This window comes from Paramacrobiotus metropolitanus, unplaced genomic scaffold, assembly GCF_019649055.1.
Source record: "Paramacrobiotus metropolitanus isolate TYO unplaced genomic scaffold, Prichtersi_v1.0 Parri_scaffold0000004, whole genome shotgun sequence".
In the NCBI taxonomy this organism is placed as follows: Eukaryota; Metazoa; Tardigrada; class Eutardigrada; order Parachela; family Macrobiotidae; genus Paramacrobiotus; species Paramacrobiotus metropolitanus.
The window spans coordinates 2894539-2907353 of NW_026570224.1; the positions used below are offsets into that span (position 1 = coordinate 2894539).

General features: G+C 38.7%; 2 protein-coding genes across 5 annotated transcripts; one reads left to right on the forward strand and one right to left on the reverse strand.

The window, feature by feature from the left end:
* The first annotated feature begins 1656 nt into the window (after positions 1-1656).
* On the forward strand, positions 1657-5143 carry LOC129602849 (cytoplasmic tRNA 2-thiolation protein 2-like). The gene is made up of 8 exons (XM_055502013.1): positions 1657-1853; positions 1943-2162; positions 2479-2539; positions 2609-2727; positions 2880-3031; positions 3261-3684; positions 3948-4187; positions 4528-5143. The coding sequence occupies exons 1-8, from the start codon at positions 1795-1797 to the stop codon at positions 4642-4644; spliced, it is 1392 nt and encodes a 463-aa protein (XP_055357988.1). The 5' UTR covers positions 1657-1794; the 3' UTR covers positions 4645-5143.
* LOC129602852 (calbindin-32-like) lies at positions 4652-12536 on the reverse strand. 4 transcript variants are annotated; one of them, XM_055502017.1, is made up of 11 exons: positions 12231-12358; positions 10887-10961; positions 10004-10086; positions 8451-8540; positions 8214-8300; positions 7382-7438; positions 6936-7019; positions 6760-6815; positions 5534-5615; positions 5420-5479; positions 4656-5204 (listed from the first exon to the last, which is right to left on the reverse strand). In XM_055502017.1, the coding sequence occupies exons 2-11, from the start codon at positions 10915-10917 to the stop codon at positions 4959-4961; spliced, it is 876 nt and encodes a 291-aa protein (XP_055357992.1). In that variant the 5' UTR covers positions 10918-10961; positions 12231-12358; the 3' UTR covers positions 4656-4958. The 4 variants fall into 4 exon arrangements, with proteins under 4 accessions (XP_055357991.1, XP_055357992.1, XP_055357990.1 ...); XM_055502016.1 differs by lacking the exon at positions 12231-12358 and having other exon boundaries at positions 4652-5204; positions 5570-5615; positions 10887-11457; XM_055502015.1 differs by lacking the exon at positions 12231-12358 and having other exon boundaries at positions 10887-11457.
* Between the last annotated feature and the right edge of the window lie 279 nt (positions 12537-12815).

A 12815-nucleotide genomic window follows, 5' to 3' on the forward strand; every position in this document is an offset into this window, starting at 1 on the left:
TATCCTGGGAAAGGCACCGACAGGAGCAAATTTAGATCAGATATTCTCTGGGAATAGACTGCGTGGGTCAGTTTATGTTGAGTAATCAGTGAATTTATCTTAAGACTGTGTAAGATGTGTACGTTTACGAAGATTAACGAAATTAATAATATTTTTAAAAAAAACCATAAGTAAGCAGATGTACATACTTCCCAGTAAGTACAGTACTGCAAATATGCGTTATCCATGTAACCGCACCCCTTAAATTCACGGGTCTGCTGTCGCTGCTCCGCCCGAGGCGTCGTTTTTGTGAATCAGAAAATTCTGCTTCTTAAGTACAGTACCAAGGCAGATAGATCTCAATACAAGCAACCCCACTGAGGGCGGGATTTGCAATGACGAAAGCGGTAGAGTAGCCAGAATTGCCGAAGAACACCGTAAAAGCCAGAGTTTATTAAGCTTTTCAAAGCTTTTTTGTGTTTCTTTAGTCGTTTTCACTCTTTTATTGCAGTTGGGATTTTATTTCTAATATAAAATCAGCAATAGGAAGAGGCAACATGATTAAGTACGGTGCGGCAAGTTGCAAAGCGGCTGTTGGCAACTTGGTTTCTACCGGTATACGGCAAAATTATTACTGCACGAGTTGGTTTTGTTGATTTATTCCAACGAAACTTTTCAAAATCTAAGAAAAAAATGAAGCAGATACTGAACTGAACAATGTGCAAAATTAAAGAACTAATTGGGACTAATTTACACGGAGAGTACCGAGATTGTATAATCACGCATCGGTGATTTAATATGAACAGTTGCACACAGTACCGCACAGTGCACATTGCATTAGTATGGGGAAAATTATTAAAAAATAGTGAGAAATTGATTGTAAGTCATGCACGTTACATATTTAAAGGTTTTTTTATTTATAAAAGTAGAGGAAGTTAATACGCATATTTTGCAGTTCGAATCCCATTCAACAGAAACAGAAAAAGGGGAGCAAACCGATTTTTCCCAGCATTTTACTATAGCCGCGCTAATATGCGAGCTACTCTACTGATGACGTAACGAGTCAGTGGTATTGCCTGTATTAAGATCTGCCCTGACAGTACTAGTAATTTCAAAATGTAATAACTGTGTGAATTAACCATGAGCACTGAGAACTCTACATGTATAGTCACTATAGGGTACTGCAATAAATAATTATTAGTTCACTTCTTCCGTATACTGCTGTTCCTTTTTGGAAGACTACGGTATTCCACTTAAATTCTGTTTTCCCATCGGCCATAATTAACTCTTTCCCAGTCGTGTGTGAACACAGTTTGAATTATGTCGGCAGATGCTGTGTGTGCTGAAGGATCGACTCTGTAAAGAACTTGCTTATTGTAATCGCACGTACTCAGTATCGCAGATATCTTTTGTTTTCAGAACAATTATCATACCATTTCCCTCCGCGGGGCTTGCCGAGATAGCATACCGGACCTTGTCGGTGGACAAAGAGCCAGCACGCGGAAGCGTACAGAAGACGCTCTTCCTCTGCGGAAGCGATTTAAAAGCGTAAGATCAGCTACATGGATATGATTGATATGGATATGATTGTATCATTCATATGCATTCCGGGTTCACAATCTTTATCCTCTGTGTCATAGAGTGCTGGTGGCCAAGGATATCAAAAACTTGCGCACTGCTTCTAATAAGTATTTGGATTATGTGAAACTCACCATCGAAACCATTCATCGGTTCGGAGGGAAACAGTGAGCCTGACTGAGTTTTTTAAGAGTTCTTCGCTGCCGTGCGTCAAATTAGTGGCAACACGCGCTCAACATGTGTCAGGTGGATGAGGATGATTTGGAGAAGGTTTCTGCTCCTGCGCCTGTCTTAACGTAACAGACATTTTATGAATTTTTTAAAAAGCGTGAAGATGATGATTGTTGAATAAGGTGAAATACCGCCGTTTCCCAAATTATTTCAGGCTGGCCGACAAGAAACAGATTTGTGTCAAATGCGGTGAAGAAGCGGTTATTCATTTGCGGGATGAGGATTCCAAGTGTGGCAAATGCTTTATTCACTCTGTAATACAGAAATTCCGGACAGTTCTGTCAAAATACCAGATTTCGAAGTGCCGGGAACGAATTCTGGTGGCTGTGACTGGTGGAGCCGCTTCTTCCACTCTTCTTCAATTAATTCAGGAAGTGCGTAATTGACGAAAGAAATATGTTCAGTTACTTGAACTGAAATACTGAAAAATTTCTCTTAATATTTGCTTTAGCTCCGGCGGCGCTCCGCGGATTTTCTTAGTCCAGGTTTTCTTAGTCCGCGGATTTTCTTAGTCTTGCTCTATTCCAGAATAATTTTTCCAGCCGTCAGTGTTTTATTTTATGTTTTACTATGGTTATATGCAGCTAACTCCTCTCCCTTTTCCTTTTTATGACGTACCATGTTTTTGTGATAGTTTTTTCGTGTTTTTAGCGATGAGATTACCATTAACAGTTTTTTTTATTTGACTAGGCCACTGGGGCGTCCCACCATAGCCGGCTGTATTTCGTACCAGTTGTTATCCATATCGATGGTTTGTACGAAATCTGTTGTTTTGGTATTTGATTGTCATTGTGCTTCATCAGAACAGCTGCTTTTGCAGAATCGATTGGCGACTCTAGCGCAAGTGATACTTCCTCTTCCGAAAGAATTCAAAGTGTTTTAGCTGTTGCCGAGAAAATAAATCAGTCCTGGGATCGACTGTATTCTACTTCGGACATGGTAATAATTAGCTGACAAATTGTATCCGTTTTCTTTAATGCAGGATATGACGATTATTTTGTGTTATTACGTCTTGCGTAGTTCTTGTAATACTTCTAGTAGGGTGCACTTTATATAGTGACTAATGACAGAAAGAATTTGTCTTCGTGAAGGTTTTCGCCAACGAAACGGAACCTTGCTCTTTTACTCTGCCGGAAGATACTGGAATGTCAAAGCAACACTGTTCGTATCGTAATCGACTTCACTCACTTCTAGATTCTGTGCGTTCCAGTACTGCTAAAGAAGAACTGATTAAACTCCTCAGGTAAGGGTCAAAATGTGAAGCCTGACTAGTTTATGTGTATTAAAAGAATTTTAGAAAGATGACATCGGTGTTAACAGTTGCTTTCTACTGTAGTACGCCTAACATGAATTTGATTTCGGTGATAGAACTTCATATGCGTTAGGTTGTTGCCTTTGTGTATTCTGTCGTCGATTAAAGCTGTACACCGGAAGTTAAGGTTTTGTTGTATTGAGGGTTACAATCTTTTTAGGTTGAAGTTACTAAAACGTATTGGAAAACAGTTGGCCATTACAAAAATTTTTGTTGGTGACTGTGTTGACCGCTTGGCGGTGCAGTTGATCACGAATACAGCACTGGGCAAAGGCAAACATCTCCCCATCGATCTGGGATATGTAGACTCTCGGGATCCTGACTTCGCGATTATCCGACCTTTGAAGGAAATCACTATGAAGGAAATTCTAATGTTCAGTCAGCTGAACCATGTTGCAACCCTTCAGGGATCATCAACTTCCGAGCAGAAATCGACTGTGTTCGGAATGACTAGAAGTTTCGTTTCCGACTTACAGCAAGAGTTCCCACAGACTGTGACAACGTTATGTAAAACGGCTGATAAGTTGGCTGTTTCCAAAATTGTTGGCAATAGTCGACAGGATCTGCTCTGTGATATATGTGCGGTAAGACTAAATTCCATAATAGTAAAAACAATTTTTGTTGCCGTGCGTACTGCTACACACTTATTGGTCACGTTAACTATTTTCATATTAGAAAAATATACATTTGATTACAGTCGTACGTTAACCGTCGCTAAGTCTAGCTTCACCGAGAGCAAATGTTGTTTTTAAGAAATCGAGCAGTGTTTGTACCAGTGGAAAAACACATTTTTTTAGAACAGAGTTTTTGTTGTTATTTTCGCATGATTTGCAAGTTGGTTGGCTAGGGCCCGGTTGATTCAAGTGCATCCAGTAACTCGTCTTGTACTGCGGAAGGATCTATAGTGCTGTCCTTGAAGCTTACGTCGTCTGTGGATATGGAAAACGCATTCAGCCAAGATAACACTTGCGCACGAACAGATGCTGCCTGCCAGTCAGAAGATAAAGAATCGGGGAATTGTTGCCAGACTTCCAAGAAACCGGTGGCAAACCTGTGCTATTTCTGTCGATGGATGCTCAGTGAAATGGTTAGCAATACTTTTTTATCACATTTTATTTTTTTGTGCTTTCAGTCTTTTAATATACTCTTGCATAGTTACTGTTTTGGTTCTAAATTACTTGCATATTAACATATTCTTTCATAGTTACTGTTTTGGCTGTAAATTACTCCGTGAGGCCGCTACGTGACTGAAGGAGCGTAAATTTCCTTGTAATATATTCGTAGTGTTGGAGATGTTAATTTTTGTGTTTGGGTTTTGGGATTTTTTAAAAAAGTATGCGATCCGCGTATTTTCCCACTCTGTTAAAATTGTGCTTTATCCTGAGATTTCAAGTGTTTCTATGTAAATATGTTGGTTTATTTTGCAGAAAGATCCGGAACTGTTGCCGGCAACATTTAGTATGCCGGCATCTTTGGAGAATCGACGACAGCAGATGCGCGAATCCATTCAGGAGTTCCTTTTAGACGATGCTGAAGATGTCTGAATTGGCCTTTTAGAATTTGTATTTTGTTACAGTTACATGTACGCCATATAGGCCACCGTCACAGGACCAACCAGTACGCCTTTTGTGAATAAAACAACGGCTTTCACAATACGGTTTCTCTCCCGTTTCACACTCAGGGGATATGCTGAAAGAAGGGCATAGACATTTGAGCTCGAACGAGATTGGGCACTTTGTGCTGTGTTCACAGAGAATACCACTTAATTGTTTGGGGTAACGAAACGCCAGGAAAAAATGCCAGCGTGATTTTATGCAAGTTATGTTCTGTGAGAAATTGAAGCCGGCAGGTTGCTGTTTCAAGGGCTTTCAGTTGGTGTGCCAGCTTCCTTCTGCTCATCCTCGGCGGCGGTTTTAGCAATGGCCAAGAGGATCATTGTCAGTTCTTTCTGGTTGATTTTTCCATCGTGATTGATGTCACAGCCCTTGATAATTGCATCATAAAAGGCCTCCAAATCGTCCATGTCGTACTCCGATTTGGCGAGTTCCAAAAGATCCTTGCATAATCCGTACAGCTCTTCGTTTTCTATCATACCATTACCATCCTGAAAACATTGACGGCTATTATTGAATTTCGCATCCATGTAACTGATACCAAAAAAGAAATTAATAAGAAAAGAAAGGAAAGCGCACATTTTGTACGAATCCATATGCCGAGATTAGTCTATACTCTTACTTAACGTAACGTAGCACTAGCAATCATGTTGTAAATTCAAATCGCTTGTGTGATTTTAATATTAGAATACTGTAATGCCCTTACCCTATCATAGAGCACGAAAACGTTTTCCACATCTTGAGCAGTAAGGGTCCGAAGTGAACCCTAGAATCAGAATTGCTCCGTTATGGAATAAGAGGAAATTCAAAAAGTTTCTACTTTCTGGCCTTTTTGGCCCTGCTCCGATCCTCTTGCCTTGAAAACGGCCCGGTTCAAGAAGTTCTCCTTGACCGGTAAAAGTCTGCAATTACAAATGCCATACTTCAAGTATTTATTATCAGATTTCAAGAATTGACGTTATTTTACGGTGTTAACTGTTAAAATAGAAATGTTCCATGGCTGCCGTTGCATGAAGGTCAACTCAGCCCAAACGTACGTTAAGTACAGTAGACTATCTATATTATGAGTACGAGTATCTTTACTTACCGATCATCAGGCATACGAGTACTACTACAGATACAAGCTTAACAGTAAGGTAGATCGTTTGTCGCCGTCGTATTATGCCCTGATATGACTGCGACAATGGTACAGTGAATATGATTGACTGTGGTACAACAGTTTCCCCAAATAATTTTTGATAAATAACCGATAAATATAAATACTTATGTTACATATTATTATTCATAATTTTCATAACTGCCCATTATGCTGCAATGCATCCTTTTGTACTCTTGTTATTAAACAGCGATTCGTATAACCCCATTGGAAAACAAACGGCAAACCATAAAGTCAAATCGTAAACCTTAAATTTTGCGTAGGTATTCTATATGTACATTGTTCAGTGATCATTAATAAATCAATCGAAATATATACCGCCCGATGCGAAGTGTACAGTTACAGGTACATACTGGATTTTTTGCCACAAACTATGCACTGGACAGTTTCTGGGCTTAATTATAAGTTAGTTAAGTACTCTAATGAAATTTCAGTTAAATAGCTGTCGAAGTCGTTGATAAACATTAAACTTCAATAACTGATTTTAAGAATGGACGGATGCAGCTATTTTTTCTTGTTTTAGATACCGGTAGAACTGCACAAAAATGGTTGATCCTACTTTTTCCAAAGCCATGAAGTAATAATTACGAAGTACCGTATTTAACTCATAACCAGCAATGTGCTGGCTATATGCTAAAGTGGATTACCGAATATTTAACAGAGTACCCATAGTACACGAACCACAATATAAACCTCAAGGGAACCATGCCATGTTTGGGCTGTAGTACAAAATGCACCATGTTGAATATATCTCTAGCCTCTGCATGCACATAAAGAATTCTGACTGAAGATTAGATAACGTTATTCAATTTTAATTAGCTGTGACGTAAGCAGTATTTTACCTTCCTGTTATTCGGATCCTACGATCAATGTAATAAATAAAATCTTACTGAGCCATTTCGCTTAATTGCAGTTTCCCGTCTTTATTTGTATCAAAAATCCTCAGCTGCAATAACAAAAGTGATCAAAATGCAGCATATAAAGTAGCACATTTGTTTTAATATATCAGCATATAAAAGGTGGCAGGTACTCATAAAGATCATACGGTGACCTTTAAATTACTTACAATGGAATCCGTGTATTCCAGTAATTTATCATCATCCAGTGCGGCACTACTGTTTGAGCGAAGAATCACTGCTCTTAAGAAATCCTACAAATCAACCAACTATAGGGTTACGATAATAAAATGTGGATGCAGCAAAGTAGCCATTATTGTTGCTTGAGATGTCTCATAGCTCAATATATTCGTTTAATTTTACTTTACATACTACATTGGCGGTGTTTTTGGCGTAACCCCTTGCCTATTCCATTCAACGAGCGGCGTCGTTTTTTTCTCGTACAATAATTATTACAGTGATTAATTACCGAAACCATGCTCAAACTAATGTTCCTTTAACACTTGAGCTTTTTCATTTGTTTTGTTGAACAACGTTATAAAATGGGCGATACAGCATCACCAACCAAGTAGTACTACTTATTTGTTTCGAAACCAATAAATGTCACGGAACTTACCTTCAATTCGTCTGCCTCGATGTACCCGCTATAATCTTTGTCAAACTGTTTCCATATCTGCATAGAACAATAACTTTGTATACGTAGCATGTAAATTTAGTAATTTTCCACATTTTAGTTTTATACAAATCGTTTCACCGGCTTGTTTAAAATGTCTATAACAGTTCATTTTTGGATTGCGTACATTATATCATTATTACGGCACGCAAAGGGCCAACTTAGGAGCTATTGTGAGCGTGAATCCCGTTTCGATTACCCAGAGATTAAGCCCGTTCATCCTCCCTGTTATGGGTTGTTATCTTAGGAGATTTAAATTTAAAATTGCAATCAGAATCGATAATAGCCGCAGTGTGTGTCTGGGCGACGACTAATAGGAGCCAGTTAGTTTTTCGTCTGATTTAACAGGAACAAGCGCAGTATGAGGGCAATTTTCCATGGGACAACCAGAGGAAGAAGAACAAAGTACACGATCGATCGTAGTGTCCGCGAAAAACTATTTGTCATAGCAAAGTCAGCAGGATTCTGCTTGTACAACTAATCATTATCCTTCGTTAGCGAACTCACTGTTTGACTTTCCCATTACATATTTCTTTTCACAACAACCGGAAAAAGTTTTTCCGTAATACTGCAGCACACATGCATTGCCATGGATGACAAATACGGCTAATTTTCCTGCTGGTCAGCTATGTGTAATATCGAGCAATAAAGTGGCAATGCTTTTGAGCAATGCTTTCAAACAGCGACTGTATGTAGCGACTCGTTTTAAATTTTGTATTTGCACTGACAACGAACGTTAGCTGATGTTCGGAAACTGTTATTAGGATTACCATACCCGCATAAATTCCACACTGCTTTCCAGAGGATTATTGAAGCGGAATAAAAGAAAAAAATTCTCATCAAGTGGAAGCAACTGCGCCAACTGCAAATTGAATCGGCTCAATGCATTTGTTTGCATATGTCTTGAAACAAAAGCAAGCATTTGATGACAGTAACTATTATAGTGATATGAAGGATATCCATTGTGTTAGCATATCGGCAAACTGTTTTCGAAATTGTGTAGCAGTCATACCTCCTTTATTTCAATTTTCCCGTCACCATTGACATCGTATTCTTCCATAAAACTCCTTTTTAGATCATCCAGAGTTTTCTTCGGGATCGTCTACGGCCAGAGAAATAAACCTCGATCATAATCATATAAACAATACTCGTACATTATAAACTAGGCACAAGACGTGGAGTATTTATTACCATATGTTTGGTTCTAAGTGTGTGTTCTAAGTTCTAAGTTAGTGCAATGGGTACAAAATGCACCTAGCCAAGAAATTCCTTTATAAACAAACAGTTTGTGGGTATTACTAACGACCGAAAAACATAAAATTATGCGCGGTCCCGTAGGGATATTCCATTGTTGTCAGTTTTTAAGCACATCCTGTATATACGAACTATACGAGTACAGCTGTAAACCAAAATTAATAGTTCATACTTTCCATTTAACAAAAATGATTTTTTTTTTGCCTCAAGTTTCTGTATCTTTCAAGCGTTGAAACAACTAACGGCTGAAAGATTCTGCATGATCATTAGGCAAATTCTTTTCTGTACACTTCGTTTTCATCCCACTGTTCCGTAAAGGAATTAATGAGCTGCTCATGATTGCATTATGTATTCACTGCCATTGACAACATTAATGCGAACATTCGTCAAACGTTGTGCACTCCGTATAGTACGACTGAAGAGCAGAGCAGTATTTGTTGTAAATTGTAAAGAACATTTTGTCAATTTTCCCTAATTTGGCTTCCGGATCCGGTGTAGCGTTAACCGGTAAGCTGCCGGTTCAGGTAGGAACTTGCCTTGTTAGCATTGTGCATCCATAGTCCTAATATTCTTTACTACCAAACTGCGCACCATCATTCGCGTATTATGTGCGACAGTAGACGTATCAAAAATCAATAATCCTTCAATAACTATACATCTTCATTTTTCTGTTGGCAAAACGGCAATATGACTCCGTTTCCGCACGAGAAAGCCGTGCAACTTTCTATATCAGGATGATGAGTCTACTATTGCGGCAAACTGCGCCGCATAACGTCTCGCTTAATATGGCATTTTCCGATATACTGTATATCGGAAAAGTTGTTGCGTACTTTAAAACGAATTTACTTTACTTTGAAATACACGTCCATAATCTTAAAACAGGACCTTATATATTTAGCAAGCAATAAATATTAATAAGTAATCAAATAATACAATTTTATTACCGGCTATGTATAAAACATCAACTGAATTTTCGGAACACTGAAGGCGTACTCCTAAAAATATTGCACAAACTGATGATCAGTCACAACGCTACAGGATATATGCTAAATTTGAGCAACGTTTTTAAAATCAAACTGGCTTTTTTTGTACAATAGATTTTTATATTAAAGTTTTTTGTTGGTTTCATAGCAATGACAGACGTCGTTCTTAAAGAATTATGGAAAAGTGTTTTTTTATTTGTAACAAAGCACACGAAGTACATGCTGCACAATGGCGGCGCGGACAAGGTAGCGGTGAATTTACCCTTTTCTACTTCGGATACGTTTTACATTATCTACTGTAATAGGCGATATTCCATAGTCAACTTACATCGGGATTTGGGAGATTCATTACGGCTGCTAAAAATTCATGAAGAAAGGAGTCCAACTCATTTCCTTCAATGAATCCATTGGCTAAAAATGAAATCAAATTAACACTGTGTTCATTTGCACACACACCGGCTAACCGAACAAGGTGCGCCGTGCGGGATACATGTAACCGGACAACGGATATGGCAGCGTATCAAAATTAATTATACTGATGATGCACTCTGTAGCTCCATGCAAATAATTAAAATAAGTATCTCCCATTTTACTAAAGTAAAATCATCAGCGCTTGGCTTGAAATATTTTGCTTTGCTTTGTATGCTTTCCAGTAAGTATTTAACCGAAAACGCCGTAAACAATGCGAAAACATTCATATGTTAACATAAGTATATGGACAGCAGAGCAGTGACCTTACCATAATTCTATAACTAAGTAAATTTGCACGGAACGGTTATTGCGTTAATAAAAATATGTAAGTAAGTAACAAACAAATATTACAAACTTATGATCGAATTTCTGAATGATGAGATTTACTATCGAATCTTAAAAAACCACTTCAGAAGCAGACAGTTGCTGCAGTCCAGTTTGCCTAATGTGCGCTGAAGGTTGATAGCTATCACAGACGTTTAAGTCAGTTCTTCTTCGGCATTGGTTAATTTGCTGAACCAAACAAAGCTGCGACAAAATTGTTATACAGACTAATTGTTGTTGCAGTGCTTGTAACATTTTGCCTTACGACCGGGTTAATTCTTAACAGACACCTTAGAATTCCCTAAGGTACTGCTAACAAGACCTTAATCAATATCCGGTTTGGGCACATCAGAAAATAGTGTATCTGCATGTGGACTAAATACGTATACGGCACACCGTCATCAGTTACTCCTTACCATCGGAATCGTAATGTGCCCATACATCCATGAACTGAGCAGCGGTTAACTTCTGCAGTCTCGGTGAATCTGATCCTTTTAATAAATACTGGTCTAAATAATTCGATGGTGGAATCGCTCGTTTAGCCATTATTACAAAAATACTGGTACTCGATATGGATAAAAAAAATTTTCCTTCGACTTTTGAATGCCGGCTTTATTAAAAACCTGGACGACTAATTTTGTAGTTGTAATAAGGGATTAAAAAATACAATAAACGTGCTAGTTGTACAACAACAGAAACAGACAAGATCCAAGTGTGTGCATATGGTGCGAAACGAACGGTAGACGAACGGCATCCGTGGTACATAAGTATCCTGTGAGAGCCTGCAGTGATTCCCGGCGCTTATGTATAAGCCAAACAAATGTAATCAACTTAAAACACCGCAAACGCACATCATCCCCACCACACCACACACATGTGTATGAATTATCTGTAACAGATTGAGTATCGACATTCGGCATGAGTGTTACATCTGGCGACAATCAGGGGATGAAAATGGGAAAGAAAATGCCACAAGGAAGTATTCTCTGCCGGTCAAACACTGTATCGACATTATTGCGGCAATGATAGAGCACGAGATGTAGTGACTCATCTGGCGACAATCAGGGGATGAAAATGGGAAAGAAAATGCCACAAGGAAGTATTCTCTGCCGGTCAAACACTGTACTGGGGGATATTCGAGAGGAGTGGAAGCGGCTGCACATACAGTATTGCACATATACGAGTATATGTACCAATGATAGAGCACGAGATTATTGATAGTGACTCATCTTTGCAGCTGCTGTAAATGCAGCAGATCATGCGAAGTATAAACCCGATACTCCCTTTTTTAACCTGATGAAATCAAAAGAATTTAGGGTGCTGTATTATGTAGGAATTTTGTTACTTTTCAGGTTTTCTAACTCATTGGCACATATACAGAGTACAAAATATGGTGCATGAAAAGCTTTGAACACAAGTGGCATCAGAATTATACAGTTTCTGACGTGTGAAGTCTGGCGTTAAAACACAATGTTTTTAAACGTTTTTTTTACTTTTTTCATCGAATTTACTTTCGTTGCCATAATTTTGAAACGTTTGCTTTACCGTACCTGTAAACTTGACGGGGAAAATTATTTTGATGCAGTGTACGTACGTCACGGTACGTGTCTAAACATCGACGGAAGTAGATTCCTTGTCGACTCGTAAAAAAATCTGTTTCCGGTATTTCTATTCAGTTTTTGCCAAGGCCTTTAAATGCTACTTTTACCTATCTTTATAGTTTTTCGCCCGCATAGATTTTTCGTTAGACTTAATCTTACTAAACGTTACGTCATACGTCCAGGTACATGGATAAAACAGGCAATGGCAATGCGTTCACAGGTGCTCCGCAAAACACACTCTTCCCAAAACACGCTCGTGAGTATAAAAATGTATAAATCGAATCTTTCAATATATACGTACTCCGCAGGCTGAATTGAATATTGTCAGTGTAACGTGCCAGTTTGCCGCGAAATGCACTGTCAAATCGTAATCGATATATGGACGTCAATGCCTGATTCCAGTGATTTACGGGCGGTATTTAATGGTATAAGTTTGTGCTTTTCAATAGGCTCACCCAAATAAAAGGTCCTCTTATGGAGCGTAAAGCATGCAACAACCTTTTATGACTGTTTATGCTCTATAGAGTACGCCATCCCAACCGATGCCAGAAAAATAGAGGGCTGAACGCGAGTAGCACCCACATAAACGACTTTGGCTGGTATTGTTCTTATACCGTAGCCAAACAATCAATACTATTGTACCCGGCATCCTGTGTACATAATGGCAATCGATCCAGCAATGCTGTAATTAAAAAAACATTTCACACAGTAGAATGTGGCCATGGCCTAGTGAATCAGTGCAGA